The sequence below is a fragment of the Rhinoraja longicauda genome, chromosome 24, assembly GCF_053455715.1.
Source record: "Rhinoraja longicauda isolate Sanriku21f chromosome 24, sRhiLon1.1, whole genome shotgun sequence".
Lineage (NCBI taxonomy): Eukaryota > Metazoa > Chordata > Chondrichthyes > Rajiformes > Arhynchobatidae > Rhinoraja > Rhinoraja longicauda.
In genome coordinates, this window is record NC_135976.1 from 8,210,655 (window position 1) to 8,231,737 (window position 21,083).

Consider the following 21,083-nt stretch of genomic DNA (forward strand, 5'->3'; position numbering starts at 1 on the left):
GTCTCCTAATTTGAGGAAGGACATCCTTGTAAATGAGTGAAGCCAAATGTGGACCATCTTCAGACTGGGACAAGAAACTATATAATGGCAAATGGGGAATTGGCTGAGAAATTACATATTTCGTATAGGAAGGAACTGCAGATGCTGGTTTAAACCGAAGATAGATACAAAAAGCTGGAGTAACTCAGCGGACAGGCATCATCTCTGGAGAGAAGGAATGGGTGACGTTTCGGGTTGAGACCCTTCTTCAGACATGTATCAGAGGAATTATATATTTCCTTTGCTTCTGCCTTCATGAAAATACTCCCAATCCTCAGAATTACTGATATTTCTGGCAACAATAAATGCCCCTTTCTTTGTTATAATTACGCCTTTAATTCTCTTGTTAGCTGCAGTTGAATCATTTTTCCTGTTTGACTTTGTGTCTCAAAAGAAAGTATTTTGTTTGCGTTATCTCCTTAAATTTCACCCATCACATATCCGCCATTATGCCTTTCAACGTGTTTTCCCAATCAACCACACTTCCTCCATATTTCCCAATGTTTGGATTTAAGAGCCTAGTTTTGGATTGAACAATGTCACTTTTAAATGGAGTCAAATCCATTCATGTTGCGGTCATTATTCCCCAAAGGCCCTTTTACAGCAAGGTTATCAATTAATTATATTCCACTGCACAATAGAAGACCTAATATAATCTTTTCCCTCATACTTTCAGTGAGGTGGCACAGTGGAGCAGCGGTAGAGTAAAAATTGTAGATTGTCCAGAGTGTGAAGCTTAGTTCCTGTGTACGGGTTGAACACTGGTCGCCGTGGACTGGATGGGCCGAAGAGCCTGGTTCAGTGCTGTATCTCTGAAGTAAAGGTTCCTCGGCTTATTGATCCAAGAGGGCACCTGTGTGCATTCCTTTTTATAAGAATAGACACCAAATTCTGGCGTAACTCCGCTGGTGTCTGCACGCAGTTTACACCTTCTCCCCATGACCACATGTATTTCCTCTTGCATCCCAAAGGTACATTAGTTGACTAATTGGCAATGTAATTACCCTTTAGATCTTATCGAAACGTATAAGATTATTAAGGGGTTGGACACGTTAGAGGCAGGAAACATGTTCCCAATGTTGGGGGAGTCCAGAACAAGGGGCCACAGTTGTGGGTAGGCCATTTAGAACTGAGATGAGGAAAAACTTTTTCAGTCAGAGAGTTGTGAATCTGTGGAATTCTCTGCCTCAGAAGGCAGTGGAGGCCAATTCTCTGAATGCATTCAAGAGAGAGCTGGATAGAGCTCTTAAGGATAGCGGAGTCAGGGGGTATGGGGAGAAGGCAGGAACGGGGTACTGATTGAGAATGATCAGCCATGATCACATTGAATGGCGGTGCTGGTTCGAAGGGCCGAATGGCCTACTCCTGCACCTATTATCTATTGTCTATTGTCTGTAGATAGACATGCTGGAGTAACTCAGCGGAACAGGCAGCATCTCTGGATAGAAGGAATGGGTGACGTTTCGGGTCGAGACCCTTTTTTCCATAAGGATTTGCTTCATTCATTCTAGAAAGTTAGTCTCTCATAGGCTTTCTCCATTACCCTGTTACATGCACTCTCCTGATTTATGCTAAGCCTGATATTACAACATGAAAGAACGGCAAGCTCCATCAGCATTGAAAAAAGAGCTTCCTGTTAATATTGGATCATTCCAAACTACATGTACATTATGGAACCATCCAACAAAGGATCAGAGTGCCCTAATTATAACCAAGCTCTAAGATGTTTATCCATAACATGAGCAATGGAGCATGGATTGGCTGCAGATGCAACTTAACCAGGCAATGAAACCTAAATTACCTTGTGCAGGGAATGCAGTTGGTGCTGTCTGACCATTGACAGCTCCAGAATGCAAGAGACCATCTGGCAGATTACACCGTGGGCAAGATTTGCACCAGATGATTTCAGAATAAAACTTTGTAAACAGAGGTGGGACAATGTCGGGAGTAAGACCATAGCCCATAAGACACAGAAGCAGAATTAAACATTCGGCCCATCCAGTCCACTCTGCCACTTGATCACGGCTGATCTATTTTTCCCTCTCAATCACACTTTCTTGCCGACTCCACTTAACCTTTGACCCCCCGTAGTAATCAAGAACCTATCAATTTCTGCTTTAAAAATACCCACTGACTTGGCCTCCACCACTATCTGTGGCAATGAATTACACAGATTCACCTCTCTCTGGTTAAAGAAATTCCTCCTCATCGCGTTTCTAAAGGTCCTTCCTTTTATTCTTATGTTCATGTTCATAAGTTATTGGAGCAGAATTAGGTCATTCGGCCCATCAAGTTACTCCGCCATTCAATCATGGCTGATCTATCTTTCCCTCTTAACCCCATTCTCCTGCCTTCTCCCTATAACCCCTGACACCCGTACTAAATCAAGCACGTGTTAATCTCCGACGATCTGTCAACCTCCATTTTAGAGGCAGTGCCCTCTGATAATAATTGACTCTCCCAATAATGGAAAAAAAAAACCTACACGATCATTGAACTAAACTGGTTTTACCACAGAAATCCATGCTGTGCATATTATTTTTGATACCGGATATTCAAACAATAGCACCAAAATTGATCTCAGACAGTAAGGGAATAAAACAAGACCATGATTTCTATGACTCTCAATCCAACAACATGATAAAATGTTTGTTTATGGGAAATTAGGGCAGATCAAGTTAGCCTGAGATGTTTTCCATGGTGGAATAGCTTGCCAATAACTGCTGCCCATGGCTGAAGTGGAATTCTGGAAGGTAACTAAACTTTATCGAGTTCTAAATAAAATTGGGGCATTTAGAATAAAAAATTCTTTCATAGTATGTTCACATTATCACAAAGCCCCTTGTATACAAGATTATCAATCAACTCTTTCTCATTGAAAATCTAAAATAATCTTTTTTTCCAACAGGTTCCTCAACTTATTGATCCAGAAAGGATCTTGTGTACACTCCACAAATTAACAACCTCCTTATTATAGCGAGTTTGATTCACCTAACCGTTATGTCAGTTAACATGAGTGTGGGGGGTAGACACAAAATGCTGGAGTAACTCAGCGGGACAGGCAGCATCTCTGGAGAGAAGGAATGGGTGATGTTTCAGATTCAGACCCTTCTTCAGACTTCTCGACCCGAAACATCACCCATTCCTTCTCTCCAGAGATGCTGCCTGTCCCACTGAGTTAGTATAGCATTTTGTGCCTATCTTCAGTTGAAGCCAGCATCTGCAGTTTCTTTCTACACATAAGTGTGGGGGATTTGGGTGATACTGCTTTTCAGTCAAGATGAGCACATACCAGATTTCCAGATGTCTAAGTGGGCATACAAGATATCACCGCACATCGGAGATCTCTGCCTGAACTCCTCTTCCGACATGGAGCAGAGGTCTTTCCCACTGAGATCCTGGAAGGATTTCCCAATCTGTGGCAGTCGGTATTGATGTTCAGTCCATAAGATCCACTTTTGGACATTCCCTACACTCCACTCCATTGGATCTGAAAAATAACAAAACATTGCAGTTAATTACAGAAACCTTATCAATTCAAGACACTGGCAAGATAACATGGCGTTCATTTTCTTAATCTGAAGGGAACATTATGCATATACTAAAACTCTCGTTTCTTTGTTTGTTTGTTCCTGAACTACAGCCAAACCGGTACACGATAGCAGGACAATTTTAGGCCCACCTTACTCACCATCAACCCTTTGGTGTGAATGGAAGAAGTTTCATTGAAATCGGTGTTATATTTTTAAAGTTATTCACATTTTAAAGTTTAAATCTATCTCCTAGGGAAGGAGGGGGGGGAGGGGAGGGAGGGGATGGGGGGAGGGGAGGGGGGGGTGGATGGGGGGGAGGGGGGGAGGAGAGGGTGCTGCACCAACACAGGAGAGGTTTGGGCACAACGGGGTCCACTTGGTCTAGTTTTTATATAAAATGCATAACTCAAATTTGTTTTCTGCATTGCTCAGTCAATGAATCAATCAAACAATTTAACTTTGTAACATATGTGAGACCACAGGTTGCAGAGTACATTCTCACACGCTACACATTGCTAATTTGCCTGGATTTTAACAAGTGCCATCTCACTTTTTCTTCTACCTGTTAAATGCAAAGGAGGGTTCCTGTCTTGCCACTCCCACTGTGTTGAGGACCTCCCTCAGCAGTGGCTGGAATATTGCTTGTTTTAAAAGCAGGATGCCCACCGATAGTCAGTGGGATGGAGGGGGGAGGGGGAGGGGGACAGTGGCAAGACAGTCAATAAGAAGCAACAGAACCAAGATGGACTCGAGACCGTTAGTTCACATGGATGTTTCTTGAATCCAAGGAAGTTTCCTAAATTGTCACAAATGACAGGTCACCATGAACATACGACAGCTCTGGCTCAGTTGATCAGCAGCAGTCCTTACCCTGATGTGTTAGTTGTTAGTTCTCCAGGGTATTAAATGTAACTATTTTAGCTTTTGATATACTGCAGCACTGAAGTGTCTTTTGGATGATAAGATAAGCCAAAGCCCGATTTGGCCTCTTAGGTCACCATCGGTGATCCCATGGTACTATTTCGAGGAGGATCACAGAAGTGTTCCCTTGTTTCTTGGCCAGAATTACCCTTCAATTAACATTATTAAAACAGGTAATTTTCTCATTGACTGTGGAAACTTGCTCTGTTCAAAGTTCCTTTATTGTTTATTAGCATTTCATGTGCCTTAGGGTGAGAAAAAGATGAAAGGCAATGTCTAAATGTATCATTATAAATTGAGTCACTGTATAATATAAGCTTGGATAAACCCTAATGCATGATATAACATGGCAGTTATGGAAACTCTCATCTGATAAAAGCCCTTTTATGTCTTTTTATGTTTTCTCATTACAGTTCGTGACAGGGAGTTATTCACAGTGATTGACTTCAATCCTTTTTTAACTACTTCTTCCTCCCATACTTCGTCCCCTTCCATAATCTTTCTCTATAAAATCTCCCTCTGGCCCCAGAAGGCAAGAAAGCATTCCAGGCTTTTACTGGGGTATTAAAGATTTGGTCAGCATTCCACTCTCGTTCTTGTGACTGCGTTCCTCACTAGGTTGCTAACGTTCCCTCCTACACCCATGAAATGTGCTGCTTTGATTCGTAGTTTTGTGTCATTGTCATCCCTTTGGGGTAACCTTTCACCTCTTGCTTATTGAGTATCTGTCTATGAAAAATATTCATAGACTCCACACTCTTCCTGCCCTTCCCCAACACCATAACAAAGATCATTCAAAAGATTCATGACTCTCCGAGCGAAAAGGCTTTGCCTCATTTTTCCTCACAAGAGAAATGACCCATACCAGATGCTAGTCTAATAAACCTCTTCTAAACTGTTTCCAATTCGTTATCATCTTTCCTTAAGGAGACCAATGCTGTACGTGGCACTGTAGATATGACTGCACCGACATTCTATATAACTGAAGCAAAATATACGGCTCTCAACAACCCCCTAGCAATTAATAATAATCATCTATTAGCTTTCCTAATTATTTGCGGTGCCAACTTCCTAGCCTTTTTTATGAATAACGCACTAGAGACCAAGATACCAGGAAGAACTGGCAAACTGGAAGAAATGAAGATGTAAAGCTGAGATCTTAAAGTCGGATAAATGTAAAGCTTGAGTGATGGCAGAAGTGATGGCAGAAGTGATGGCAGAAGTGATGTAACGGGAAAACATACAGTATTTCATGGTTGTGGGAGGGAACAGGAATATGGATTTGAGATGATCATCAGATTGGGCATGATTGTACTAAATGGCAAAGGAAACTGTAGCCCAATGGTCAATTCCTGCCTCTAATTCACATGCTTGCAAGTTCCAAATCAGCTGTGAGTCAGTGGGAAATGCTTTTGTCTCTGAGTCACACGTAAGGGGTTCAGGTCTATTTCCAGAGACTTGAGCATAGTATCCAGCTTGAAGCCCCAGTTCATGGGCAACACAACACAGTCAGGGGTTGTCAAGTAGACTGCATGTTAAAACAAGGCCCCATTTGTTGCTTTCAAAGAACATCAAAAACGCCACCTCACAATTTCCTTAAAACAGAGATAACAAATTCTCAGTTATGTAAATTGGTTCTTTGAATTTATTGCCACTGCACAGTTTTTGCACCAGTTGAAGCCCCAATAATTGTGATACTTTGCAGGTTGATGATAAGGCAAGCAGTGGGAAATGGAAGTGGGGGTCACTAGATGAGATTTTAAAAACTTCCATATTTAATAGCCAGACCACTTTACCCAGAACAGATCTCTCATAAATAAAGAAACAAGGTATTGCACATGGTGGTTTACACAAAAGGACACAAATTGCTGGAGTAACTCAGTGGGTCAGACAGCATCTCTGGGGAAACATGGATATGCAATGTCATGGGTTGGCACCTGAAATGTCACCTATCCATGGTCTCCAGAGATGGTGCCTGACCCACTGAGCTATTCCAGCACTTTGTGAATTAAACAAAAAAGTCAGAAATGACCAGGATCTACTTCAATTCATTTATCACCACGGCAGGTCAACAGTACATGATTTGTCATTGGTTCCCCTCTCTGCTCTGGATCAACTGGATAATAGGAACACATACATCAGGCTACATCGACTAAAGCTCCACCTTCAACACTATCATCTCTTCCAAACTTATCACCAAGCCCCAAGACCTGGGCCTCTGTACCTCTCTTTACTTCTGGATCCTTGATTTTCTCATTGGCCGACCCCAAACAGTGTGGATCGATCTCCCCTCCTCAATGACCATTGACACAGGCGCAGGTCAAAGTTCCACGTCTAGCACCCTGCTCAACTTTCTTTACACCCATGACTGTGTGCCGAACCACGGCTCTAATGCAATCTCTAAATTCGCTGACATCGCTGTTGCTGTCAGCAAACAGGAGGGCAACAGAACACCCAGCAACCTCTTGATCAATGTAAACAAAACCAAATAAATAATTCCCACATTGATATTTCTGTCCTGAGCCTCCTCCATTGTCAGAGTGAGGCCCAGCGCAAATTGGAGGAACAGCACTTCATATTTTTGCTGGGGTAGCTTGCACCCCAACAGTATGAATATTGACTTCTCTAACTTCAAGTAGCCCTTGCTTTCTCTTTCTCTACATTCCCTCCCCCTTCCCCATACTGTTACCGGTCTTACTGTCTCCGACTACATTTTATCTCTGTACCGCCCACTCCCCTGACATCAGTCTGAAGAAGGGTCTCGACCTAGGTGCCGGTAACGTTACGGCAAGCAAGATTTTTTTCATCTTACCTGTACCTCACCGTACTTGTGCATATAGTAATAAACTTGACTTGACCCCCTTGACTGCCGCAGTTAAACTAGATGCAAGCATATTTGCAATGGGCTGAAGCTGAGTTTTGATTACTTGCTGATTTAAGCCCTTGCCCTTGATTCCCTACTGAATGGTAGTTGCAATTGCTTCCTGATCGACGTACAAAGCCAAGCAATTCATTCCACCAAGCTGAGACATCAGGCACTGACGAGGCCACAAAGACCCACACAACATGATCACCACATGACTAATCAAATCTGTCTTTAGCGGTGTATGAATTTTAATGTCAGCAATAGAAACAATAATCCATAGCTGAAAATCAATGCGTGATTTTTTCCTCTTGGTGGCTAATAACTGGACTGGAAAGTGCACAGCAATAACAGGCAAAGGCATAACAGTAGGAGTGGTCAGGTTAGAATGGCCTTTTAGCTATCATAGTCAATAGTAGCAAGCTGCCATTTGGATGGGGCGGTAATTGTGATGTTACCCGTGTGACCAGCAAGAGGCCATGCTGCAGGTTAAAGAGCAGGACTGGCCTGTGGCACTCCCTCCAACTCACAGGCTGTGTAAAGCCACTCCACACCAAGAGCATTGGACCAAAGCATTTACTTGATATAATCTGTTGTAGCTCGTACCTGCCCCAAAGCCCCAGCCAGCAAGGTGGCATTTCAAGACCCTATTTGGAGGAAGCCTGGCACTGCCACCTGCCACCTACAATGCCATCAGTATTCCCCTTAAGACTGATGAGATAACAACCTGAATGAAAATACATTTTCTTCGGTCAAGTAGAATCAGTAGAACATAAATCACAATATTTCCAACACACTGTACTTTAAACTATTGCAAATGTTGTGCTTTTTAGGTCAGCACGACCTTGGTATACTCTGTTCTGAGACAGCGCTGGCTGAATAATGTGCTTTGGTTTGATTATTGGCTTTCCGCTGCAAATATCCAGTCAACAAATACTGTTATCTGTGTGTATTTAGTTTTTTCTTGAATAGTCTTGAAGATATCTGGTAGACTCCATTATTGATTGGGAAGACTGTATTTCAATATTGAGTCATTTTGGGGAAAGGGCACAGAAATATTGGAACTACATGTCAGTGGCGCCATTCAACACAAAAAAAAGCGATTGTTTCTTTTTTTAAACTCTGCAGGATAAATGAGTGCCATGTTCAGCAGTCCCCGGGCATGAATTTGCCCATCGCAATAACAAATACTAACATCGCTCAATATCTATGTGTATTACAATGATTTCAGCAGGTCGGCAACATTCATTGCAATATTCATTGGATTAAATCCTCAGTGAATGACTGACATCAGCTAAAGTCAGCCTCCAATTCTTCGAAGATTAGAAAAGGAACAACTACCTTTTGGTCAATATGATGCCACCAAATTGTAGACCCGATATATCTTCTAATAATTCCCCCAAATTAACCCTCTAACACTGGGGAAGTTCAGCCCCCTGTCAGCCAGTCTGAAGAAGGGTCTCGACCCGAAACGTCACCCATTCCTTCTCTCCCGAGATGCTGCCTGACCTGCTGAGTTACTCCAGCATTTTGTGAATAAATCGATTTGTACCAGCATCTGCAGTTATTTTCTTATATTCAGCCCCCTGTCTATTGGAATCATTGATATTGCCTGCTGCTGTGCCACTTCCTAGGCCTGTCTCAAAGACCGGAGCTAAATCCAGTAATATGATGGGGCCTGAGAGGCCGGGAGAGATTCTGCACTGTGCAGAATGATAATAATATAGAATATGCACACTTACTGATTACTGATCAGTAGTGGATAGACTTGGTCACTGGCTGAAGTAGAGCAGGGCTGCATTCAATAATGGCTCCCCACTGACAGAGTAAGCTCAGTGGATCATACAGTAGATGCTGCACTGGAGTAGGAGAGGAGGAGATTCCTCAGGAAATCTGATGCTGCCCCAGACGCACACGCGTGCCGTGCACAGACACACACGAAAAAAACAGAAGGTGTGAGACAAAAGGTGTGAGATTGAAGTGTTGTGAATTGTGCAGCCAAGGGAGGGAATGTAGTTATAAGGGGAGGGAGAAAGAGGTGTAAACCCAGGTGGGGCACAGGAGAGGGGGGGAAGAGAGGGGGTGTGGGGGAGAAAGGCAGGGGGTAGCAGTTGGGACTTGTAGCTCAGATGTGCACGTGCATATGCGAATCATAGATGAGAATTTTAAATGCCCAAACAATGGATGTTCCAGAGTCACGTTCACAAGTTATAGTAGGATTAGGCCATTCGGCACATCAAATCCACTCCGCCATTCAATCATGGCTGATCTCTGCCTCCCAATCCCATTTTCCTGCCTTCTCCCCATAACCCTTGACACCCATTCTACTCAAGAATTTGTCTATCTCTGCCTTAAAAACATCCACTGTCAAGGACTCTTCAGACCTGTACCGGCCAAGTCAAAAGAAATTGATGTGGCATTGCTGTTTGTGGGGCCTTGGTGATGTGTCAGTTGGCCTGCGTTCTATTAGTCCATTCTACTTGAGGTGTTGAGCATTAGGGCACTCTGAGGATGTCCCAAGTTCTTTCTATGAAAGGAGTCCAACCAAATCAGTGATAAGAGTTAGAAATGTAGGTTAAGATGATATATGTACCACCATAAGCTCAGTGTTGCCTTCAGGGATCACTTATATCCAGAAGCAGGAACCAAACCTTGTTTGGCAGATTGAGCAGTGGAGGCTGAATCTCTGGAATCAACCATAAAACAGTGAGATGAGAGGGAGAGGGAGGGGAAAAGATTGAAGATCTTCTCTAACCTACATGTTTCTCCATAAAATCTGTAAGTTCCCCATTCACTCTCTCCAACATAAGCTCATTGTCTTCTGTGCTCTGGTTTATGGCCCAGCAAAGCACTAACAATTGTGACCTGAGAACTCATGCGATTGAAACTCATACAGTCATAGAGTTATACCACGTGGAATGGACTCTTCGGCCCACCTCCTCCACACTGACCAAGGTGCCATCCCGAGCCAGCTCCGATTCCCTGCATTTGGGTCCTTATCCCTACAAACCATTCCTATCCATGAACCTGCCCAACTGTGTGTTAAACAATGTAATTATACACACCTCTACCATTTCCTCTGCAATATTGTTACATATGCCCCATAACCTCTGTGCTCCTTTAAATCTTTCCCTTCTCAGTTTACGCCTCTAGTTTCAGCCTTGCCTACCCTGGGAAAACAGTTGTGACCATTCACCTCATCCATGCCCCTCGTGACGTCTTTCAGGTTAACCCTGCAGGCAAAGGTGGTTATGCCCAGGATGTTAGCCAAGCCCTGTTCACCAGAAGTTTGATCGAACCCACACCTAGAAATGATTGCTTCACCGGCCTAGTGTCTCCAGCCTGTTAGTTGATAGAGTGGCATTTTATTAAGGGTTGGGCTGTATTACTCAACTTTAAAAGGAAATGAACACTGCTTGCCATCTGCTTTCATATTCAGATTATCTGTGACTCCTCACCTAGATATCTCTGCACCAGGGAGCTGGATAAATGAAGTCCAGATAAAAGCTGTTCCATCATTTTATGTTGTTTTACTATAGATCAGTAATAATCTGAGGGAAGGAAGGAACAGACTTACCGGCGTGAATATTTATTCTGCACTCAGGCGCTGAGTGTACTCTGCACCACGCAGGAATTCATCATGCCCTGCACTGTGGTTAACGATCGCATAGTTCATTTAAAAATGGTTGTTTTGTCATTTAAGTGCACATGTTCTTATGCCCTTAAATTACAAAACAACCATTTGAGCTAAGACATAACTTCTTTTGCCTGCTTCTCCATTCAATAAGAGCACAAATGTTCTTTCACCTTAGTTTGTGCACTAACCTTATATTCCCTGGTTCCCTTGATATCTGAACAAAAAATTAATCTGAGTAAACTCAGAAACTGACCCTCCACATCCTCTCGGGTAGAGAATTCCAAAGATTCTCTCAAAGCCCTCTTCCAGTAAAGCCATTTAACTTTCAATGACTCCTATCCAAGAACACCCTCTGATCACCAATACTTCCTTTCTTAAATAATGGTGTTACATTCACGTCTATCCAATCTGTGGGAACTGTTCTAGAATCTATTCATAATCAATGCCTCTAAAGCTTTGGCGTACAGTTTATCAAGTCCTGAGGATTTATTACCATGGAGTTCCAATAATTTAATTGATGTTAGCTTATCCTAATGGTGATTTCTTGAGCTTGCCTGTTTACTCTAGACCTGTAGTTCTCCATTATTTCCATTAGACTTTCTATTCCATTTTCCATGAATATAGACACAACATACATATTGTCTCGAAACAATATGTATGTTGTGTCTATCTTCACTGTCAAACCTTTTGATATAGCTTCCCAATCTACCTTAACCAATTTACAGCTTGTGCCATTGCAGTTTGCTTCAGTCAGATTTAATACCCGAGTTTCATATTGAACTAAATCACTTTCAATGCTTAAATAACATTCTATCATATTATGATAATTCTCTCCTAAAGAACTCAAAACGATCAAATTAACCCCATCCAATACTCAGAACCCAATCTAAAATAACCTGTTCATTTGTCATCCATCATTGGATGATCTAGAAACCCATCTCTTATATAATCCATCAATGGATCCTCCACAGAATTGCTGCTAAATTGGTTTCTCAGTGTACATGAAGATTAAAATCACCCTTGATTATTGCATTATCTTTTTTTTAATTTCCTAACATACTCAGCTCCCCATTGTCATTACCATTGGAGATGATAACCCAGGGCCCCATCTGATTCCTTGGTTAACCTAAAATACCCCATTGAGCTATTTTTAAACAAGGCCCCAATGCCTTAGCCAATATTTACTCCTCAATTAACCATTGTGAAAGACCAATTAACTGATCGTTCTCACATTGATGTTTGTGGATAAACTAGTGACCTACTTTAACACACACTTAATGGTGCTCTGGGACCACCTATAAGTGGTATCATTGGTTCCATATAAATACAAATCTTTCTTTCAAGACTGAAGAATTGACTGTGCCATGGTTTCATTTATAAATAAGTTTTGTAAACGATAACAGGGTGACATCTTGCAGATTGCCTGTGCCCTTGCTACTCTGCTAGGCTGCTCATAATGGGCAGTATGTTTACTGCACCGAAGCATGCAGCTTGGATTTAGACTTTAGAGATACAGTGCGGAAACAGGCCCTTCGGCCCACCGAATACAAACCCGCCAGCAATCACCCCCATACACTAGCACTATCCCACACTATGGACAATTTACAATTTTTATCGAAGCCAATTCGCCTACAAACCTGTATGTCTATGGAGTGTTGGAGGAAACCGGAGCAACCGGAGGAAACCCATGTGGTCATATGGAGAATGTACAAACTCCGTACAGACAACACCCATAGTCAGGATTGAACCCGGATCTCTGAAGCTGTAAGGCAGCAACTCTACTGCTGCACCACTGTGCCACGCTTCAGTGAACCTTCTGTTTGGTCACAGTTTGAGAAACAGCTGCAACTGGCTTCCATTTGCCTGGAGTTAGTTGATTGCATACATCAGCCCAATTCCCTTTAACAGCAGATTGCTATCCAACAGCCCTTGCTAGAACAGGAATGCACTGCGTCCAATCATGGGCAAAAGTGACTGTTAGGCACCACAAGGTTCAATGTGGAGAAAGGAACTGCAGATGCTGGTTTTTATCAAAGATAGACACAAAGTGCTGGAGTAACTCAGAGGGTCAGGCACCATCTCTGGAGATAAAGACTCGATGACGTTTCGGGTCTGAACTGAGGAAGGGTTCCAACCCGAAACATCACCGATCCTTTTTCTCCAGAGATGCTGCCTGACCCACTGAGTTACTCCGACACTTTGCATCTATCTTCACCACATGGTTCAATATTCTGTTAGTGTCCATTGTTCAGCCTGAGTGGCATTTGAGATACTGGAGGACTGATGTCAATCAGCACAATCTCTTGCGCAGAGGCGAAGAACAAAAGCAGAGTGAAAATTAGAAAGAATTATAATGGACTATGTTGGAAATGCAGCGTAATGGGTGATAACAAGGTAGACGACTGAAAACCTCACCCATGAACACCAGAAAGGAGGCGGTTATTGGAAGAATGTTATTTTTCATGCTGGGACAATGAGTGACCCCCCCTCTGGACTTGAATCCAAGGTAAAATCTCAGTTCCTTAAAGATCCACCGAACCTTTTATTCTAATTCCTGCTCCACTCGGCTTGAGTGACCAAAAAAAAATGGAACGATGGAACTGTAAATTCACCAACATCTGACAAAAGGCATAAACACAAATTTGGGATATTTACAAGTCTAAATTTGTTGGTGATTGCGGTAAGGATAAATAAGTATAACCTGGATTGGGAGACAGCTTTCTTTGTACATTTCTGAAATGGAGGGATTCCATCTGTTTTTGTCCTGCTCACAGACACCAAGCTGATTCAGTTTCCCAGATTGTCTGACACAAAGGCAATAAAACCATTCAGGAAGTCACCTGCTCCTCATGTCAAATAGATGAAAATAACGTGATCACATGGAGTTTTAAAAGAATAAGCCGTTGAGACAAGGGCATGAAAGAGAAAAGTGCTGGGCCATGGGATAGAGAAATGAGCAGCAGGTGAAGCAGCGTTGGTCGGCTGTCAGGTTCCACGATGCAGCTTCTCCCAAATGCCTTCTCTATTGTTTCAGATATGAGGTACGCATAAGGTTCTGGTGCCTCTTTTTTTTGTTGCATAAATTGGATCTTAAAACTCTGCTGTCTATGAACTCTGAACTGATTTGCTTTTATGCAATTAAAGTAAGAATGACAAATGCACATGATAGAGGTGGGGTGTCAGCTGTGAAGCAGGTACACTGTTATTTATGTGTCTAACTCTGGTCCAGTGGCCACTAATGTGCCCACTTGACATGTCCTCTGTACATGGCTGACTTTATAACATCCTAAATGAATCTGTCCAAAGGCTCCATTTTCCAGTCCACCTCCCCATAGTTTTTAACTGTGTCGAATGGCTGTTTGACTTTGCCTGAAATCAATAGGGTTTTCAAAGCAGTGACCCAAATTAGTTGGGAAGTTGAGAACACAGATTTAAATGGTAATAGAATCTGTCACAGATTGTTTTATTTTTAACACAGTGAGCTGTGATGATCAGTGAGGGATGCATAACTTGCATTGGTGACTGAATAAAATTCAATGGTAACTTTAAACAGTGAATTGAATTAATACTGGAAGAGGGTATTTTACAGGGCAATGGAGAGTGGACGGAGAGTGGAACTATTGGATTGTTCTTCCAAAGACAGGATACTGACACAAGAACACAGTAGCTTCCTTTTGCGTTATTTAATTTGGATATTCACACGTATTCAATATCAACCCGTGTAAAGTATTCTGAGACAACCCTTGAAACTGATGTTGTGCTCGTCAGTCAACGTTTTTCCTTATTAAATTGTGTCCATATCATTTCCCTTCCACTTGAATGTTGTAACTTCACTTTAACTGTTCAAATCAGGCTCCTTTTTGCTTGCAGCTGAACAGCAAGTTTTTTTGATGCAGCTGCGTCAGGTTTTAGATCTGCTGCTTGAAGCATTATGAAGTTCGATATATTGTGAGAATGCTCACTATGTCCCACAGTTTGTGATCAATAAAATATATAACTGAGCTTGTTTACAATCGAGGCAATAGAAGACTCGTATTGTCATGAGGTCATAAGGGATAGGAGCAGAATTAGGCCCTTTGCCCCATCAGGTCTGCTCCACCATTCAATCATGGCTGATCTATCTTTCCCTCCTAACCCCATTCTCATGCCTTCTGCCCATAACCTCTGACACTGTATTAATCAAGAATCTATCTTTCTATGCCTTAAAAATATCCACTGATATCCTTGTTATCGGCAAGGAACAAGGCAAGCCCATTATAACCTGTGGACTCAATGCATTCAATATTCATGTAGGACAATGCAGATAGTCACTCGAGTACAGTGCAAACAGAATTTATCACATTGTACAAAGTGGTTGCTCTGAAACAATCTGCCACATGCTAATATGTCACTTTAATCCAGAGCTAACAATTTTATGACATTGTTGATCAGTCAGCTATGGCGCCCAGTGTACACACCGATATCACATGACTCTCAATCTGCAAGTCTTCATGGCATCAGCTTAATCTAGACCACCATTTTACAACCATTGCATAATCTAGGAAAGTCTGCCGCTTTGTGTTTATATTACATACAAACGCTATGCGCCAAGAATAGTCATTGTGTAAAGAAATGTTAGGAAATAATAAAAGTAAAGGAAGATTACACATTTAAAAATGGTGTTACATCGAGCTCTATTGATGAGAGCAAAATGAAACCAGGTTTAGCTATTTACAAAAATATTTTACCCAGGCTCAGAAACGTTTTACATGAAAGGGAAAAAAAGCAGCTTTGGTTAGAATATTCAGCTATTAAAACTAGTCATTTGAGTTACATTTAGTATCATTTACCTGCAGAAATGTTCAGTAGCTTACAGGCTGTCTCTATCTCCTTGAGAACTTCTCCAACCACCATGGTCTGAACCTGTTCTAGAGACCTTTCTTCTATGTGGATACTGTTCTGATAGTCCAGCTCTGTGGACACACAAAGCTCCTGACTGTCCACAATGGGGCATTGTTCTGGCTCTTTGTGTGGCTCAGTCTTCAAGGTGTGGTCAAGTTCTGGACGCTCGGCTAACCCCTTCGATAGCCATGCACAGTCTTCGGTTAGCAACATATCGAAGTAGGACAAGTAGACAGGCAGCGTCCGATCAGGGGTGGAGGGGTTACTGGATGGTTCCACCACCGTCCACTCAAGGCCTTTCGGGTGGCTGGGTTTCTCCAGGTTAGTCAGTATCGCCTCCTCAAACACTGTCCGGCTCTGATGCAGCATGGTCAGTCTTCGACCAGCACTGCCCATCACCTTGAGCAGACCCTTCAAATCTACAGCAAAGCCAGAAGAGACAAATGATTAATAGCATAACAACACCATCCATAGACTGATGAATATTGACTGCATCACAGCAATGATGTTTATTGAACTCATTGGGAGGCTTTAAGCTCGAAACAGGGGATTACAGGGTCAGTCGGTCACTTAAATATACCAGTAATAACCTGAATGGGCTTTAATGAGCATTTTACTCATGGGTCAGCTTATATTAATGGGTGATCACGTTAAGTGTGGCTGTTAGACCAAATAAAGGATCCAAACTGCAGTTTCTTTCTTGTGTAAAGAAAATCTGCTACTTAAACAGACAACATCTGACGTTCCTTTCATGACTTTTAATTAAAAGGACCCATTTCTTTCGCAACAGTTCTTGTGCCATTTTCTAAGTGAAGAGGATTTAGTTCTGGACAACACCAAGATGAACAAGAGGATTGATCATTCTTAAGCTTAACACGGCCTTAAAAATAGTTTCATGTGATTTTTTAAAAAAATATCTAATTTTATTATTTTACATCAGCCAATGAGGATTTATGGATAGAATTTAGGAATAAGAAAGGGATGGTCAGTTTGATGGGGTTATACAATAGGCCTCCCAACAGTCAGTGAGAATTAGAAGAATACATATGTAGACAGATCACAGAACAGTGTAAAATTGTAGTAGGGGATTTTAACTTTCCCTACATTGACTGGGATTGCCTTAGAGCAAGAGAGTTACATGGAGAGGAATTTGTAAATGCATTCAAGAGGGTTTTCTGAAATCATATGTGGCTTTGGAGGAAGCTGTACTTGACCTTGTCTTAGGGGGATGAAGGTGACCAAGTAGTCTTAGTGTCTCTGGGAGAACTCTTTGGAACCATGGGTCTGGTAAGCTTTAAGGTATCCATGGGAAAAGATAAAGATGGTCCTTGAGTTAGGGCCCTAAATTGGGGGAAGATGGATTCTGATAGTGCAAGACAAGACCCGGGAGAGGTAGAGTGGGAAAAGCTGCAAGAGGGAGAAGCAACATCTGATAAGTGGGAGGTGTTTAAAAGAGGGAGAGCAAGAGTTCAGACTTCGAATGTCCCTGAAAATGTAAGAGGCACGGATGGTATGTTTAAGGAACCCTGTTTAATGAAAAATAACGAAGGAAAAGAAGGAAGTATATGTCAGATATAAGAAATATTCATCAAAAAATCTATGAAGTTGAGATGGGATATGAGAAGGTTTAAGAAAGACATTGTGAGGGCAAAAGGGGATCATTAAATGGTCTTGGCAAGCTCGATCAATGGTCTTGGCAAGCTCGATCAATGGTCTTGGCAAGCTCGATCAAGGGTCTTGGTAAGCTCGATCAAGGGTCTTGGTAAGCTCGATCAATGGTCTTGGCAAGCTCGATCAAGGGTCTTGGCAAGCTCGATCAATGGTCTTGGCAAGCTCGATCAATGGTCTTGGCAAGCTCGATCAATGGTCTTGGCAAGCTCGATCAAGGAGAATGCAAAACGCATATAAATTTAGATGAATTGTGTAAGAATATAAGGGGTATGATTATATGTTTGCAGACTACACAAAAATTGGTGCAGTCATAGATTTTGTTTGTAATGTAGGACTGGTGCTCTAAGGGGAGATTCAATAGGATATAGTAGTGAAAGCTAATGTTATAACAATGAAAAGATGCTTTGATAAGAAAGGAATGGAGGAATATAGGTTGAATGTGGGCTAGGGAGTTTTGTGTAGATTGGCATCATTGGTGGCATGGATAATGTGGGCTCAGTCCACGTGGCGGCGCCTAACGGCAGCGGCTGACTAGCAGTCTGTCCGTCTTTTTTTTCCCTTTTTTTGTTGTGTGTCGGTGTTGGGATGGTTTTTATATATATTTTTTGGTTGTGTATGTGTGGGAGGGGGTGGTGGTGTGGGTGGGTGGGTGGGTGGGTGGGGGGGGGGACTTTTCTCTTCCTCACGGCGCGGGGTGCGGCTCGGCTGCGGGGCCTAACATCGCCCGCTGCGGCTCGGCCGCTGGACTTTACATCCCGGTGCGGCTTGGCCGCTGGACTTAACATCCCGGTGCAGCTCGGCTGCGGGGCTTAACATCGCCCGGTGCAGCTCGGCTGCAGGGCTTAACATCGCCCGGTGCAGCTCGGCTGCGGGGCTTAACATCGCCCGGTGCAGCTCGGCTGCGGGACTTTTCACCGCTGGTGCGGCTCGGCCGCGGGGCTTAACATCGCCCGGTGCAGCTCGGCTGCGGGGCTTTTCATCGCTGGTGCGGCTCGGCTGCGGACTTGACATCGCCTGGTGCGGCTCGACCACGGGACTTAGCTGCGCAAGGCTTGGTCGCGGGCCTTTCATCGCCCGGTTCGGCCGCGAGACGTTTCAGCGCCCGGTGCGGGGACTGTGCGGGTCGGTCGGGGACGAGCTGTCTGTCCGTGGGCGTGGGGAAGAGAGTGGAAGTTTTGTTGCCTCCATCACAGTGAGGGTGTGTTTGGAGTCACTGTGATGGACGTTTGTGTTGGGGTCATGTGTCTTGTGTTCTTTTTTTTTTTTTTTTTTTTTCTATGACTGCTATGTAGTTTCGTTCGGTACTTCGGTACCGAACGACAAATAAAGCTCTGTTATACCTGTTATACCTGTTATACCTGTTATACCTGTTATACCTGTTATAAGGGCCCATTCCTGAACTGTACGTTTCTACGATTCTGTAAGTTGCTGTGTGAAAGACCTGCCTCGTGTTTCTTCTTTAAACTTTACCCCTCTCACCTTAAAGCTATGCCCTCTAGTCTTTGACACTTCCATCTGTGGAAAAAGGTTCTGACTGTCTATCCTATCTAGGCCTCTCATTCGTTTCATATACTTCTATCAGATTATAGCAGAAGATGTGGAAGACCCATGGAAAGTTAAGACTGGAAATTTCACCTTGGTTTCTCTTCCTCTACCTACTCCTCTCGCAAAGAGCTGGCTCCTGGTGCAGATTATCCTGAAGCTCTTTCATCCTATGTAGGACTTTGCTAATATGTAGGACTGTAAGCTATTCGGCTGTGACAGGCCTGATCACATCTTGTCCGATTATCTACAGCAGTGAACTTTCAACCATTAGCAAACAGACAGGCAGAAGGTATTTGTAGGAAGGAACTGCAGATGTTGGTTTAAATCGAGGATAGACACAAAATGCTGGAGTAACACAGCGTCAGGCAGCATCGCTGGAGAGAAGGAATGGGTGACTTTTCGGGTCTCGAAGGGTCTGAAGAATGGTCTCGACCCGAAACGTCACCCATTCCTTCTCTGCAGAGATGCTGTCTGTCCCGCTGCATTACTCCAGCATTTGTGTCGAGGCAGGCAGAAGGATTGGATATTATTTGCCTGTCCTTAACCCAGAAACAGGTCCCATTCAGAAGATGCAGCAGGATGAGGAGAACCAACAGCAGAAGTAACAAGAACAAGTTACGTTTATTAAACACCACCAATAAAGTAATGTGCCTTGGGCACGTAAACCTGATACATCCAAACAAATACATACTCAGAGGAATGTTTTAGAAGCATCTAGACAGGTATATGGATAGTATAAGAAAATAACTGCAGATGCTGGTACAAATCGATTCATTCACAAAATGCTGGAGTAACTCAGCAGGTCAGGAAGCATCTCGGGAGAGAAGGAATGGGTGACGTTTCGGGTCGAGACCCTACCCTTCTTCAGAATGATAGGTATATGGATAGGATAGGTTTAGAGGAATATGGGCCATCGTTCTGCTAGCAATGTCTAGTGTACATGGGACATGTGGCCGGTGTGGGCAAGCTGGGCTGAAGAGCCTGTTTCCATTCTGTCCGACTATGACTCTAAATGTCGGGAAGTGAGTCTAACGGCTGATCAGAACCCATGCATTCATTTATCATTAGCGATCTAGGATGAATTTGTCTTCCTACCACTGTTCAATATAAAATGATGCCTTCAAAGATCTTTCTCCCTTTAAAAGAGCAAGGTCAGAGAAACTTGGCCACTCGTTCTGCTAGCAATGTCAGCCCGTAATTGCGAGAACTTTGCTTACCAGGTCACTCAGTGATCCTTTCATATTAATCGAGAACAATCTGTTACATTGAATTATATCACATTAACCTGGAACAGCCAGTCAAATAACATGCATTACGTTTTAATTTCACATGGCCAGAATATGTATGAATTTTTAAAAAGTAGTTAAAAAGATATCTAATTGGAGTATTGGTTATATGCCCACCAAGAGATAAAACACATTTCAGTCCACCAGAAAACCCAAATGCATCAACATAAGCTCGGCTTAAGTGAAGGCATCAGTCACCCCAGCAACATTCTCAGACTGCTGGTTTGTATTTACACTCATTTTCTTAATGCATCGTTGTGTTTGTCTGGACTGTTGTTGGACAGATTGCCCCACAGTGGCAGAAGTTTGCTTTGAAGCTGTGCTAGGACATAATATATTAGCATGCAGGATTTGCACAGAGTAAATGAAGACAAATTGTTTCCACTGGTGAAAGGACAAAGATTTAAGATCATGTGTAAAAAAAAAGCATATGCAAGACACTGATTTTGTTGAATGTTTAAACACTGCAGCATGATCCAGAGATTTCTGCTGAAAGGGAGGTGGTAACAGATTCAACAATGTTTTATCGTCAAATGTCCCAAGCAGAACAACAAAATCCTTACTTGCAGCAGCACAACAGGATATGTAACCATTGTACACTGTAAATAATATGATAAATGAAAAAAGGTTCAGTATACATATATAATTAAATATATACACGCACACACATACACACACACACACACACACACACACGCACACACACA

At 42.8% G+C, this 21,083-nt stretch overlaps 1 protein-coding gene across 1 annotated transcript in view; it reads right to left on the minus strand.

The window, feature by feature from the left end:
• Positions 1–16,270, minus strand: part of spdef (SAM pointed domain containing ets transcription factor) — a 31,669-nt gene extending 15,399 nt beyond the window's left edge. The window contains exons 1-2 of the mRNA XM_078420360.1: positions 15,823–16,270; positions 3,332–3,529 (exon numbers count right to left, since the gene is read on the minus strand). Coding sequence (XP_078276486.1) covers positions 3,332–3,529; positions 15,823–16,270 — 646 coding nt within the window. The remainder of the gene's footprint in view (positions 1–3,331; positions 3,530–15,822) is intronic.
• Between the last annotated feature and the right edge of the window lie 4,813 nt (positions 16,271–21,083).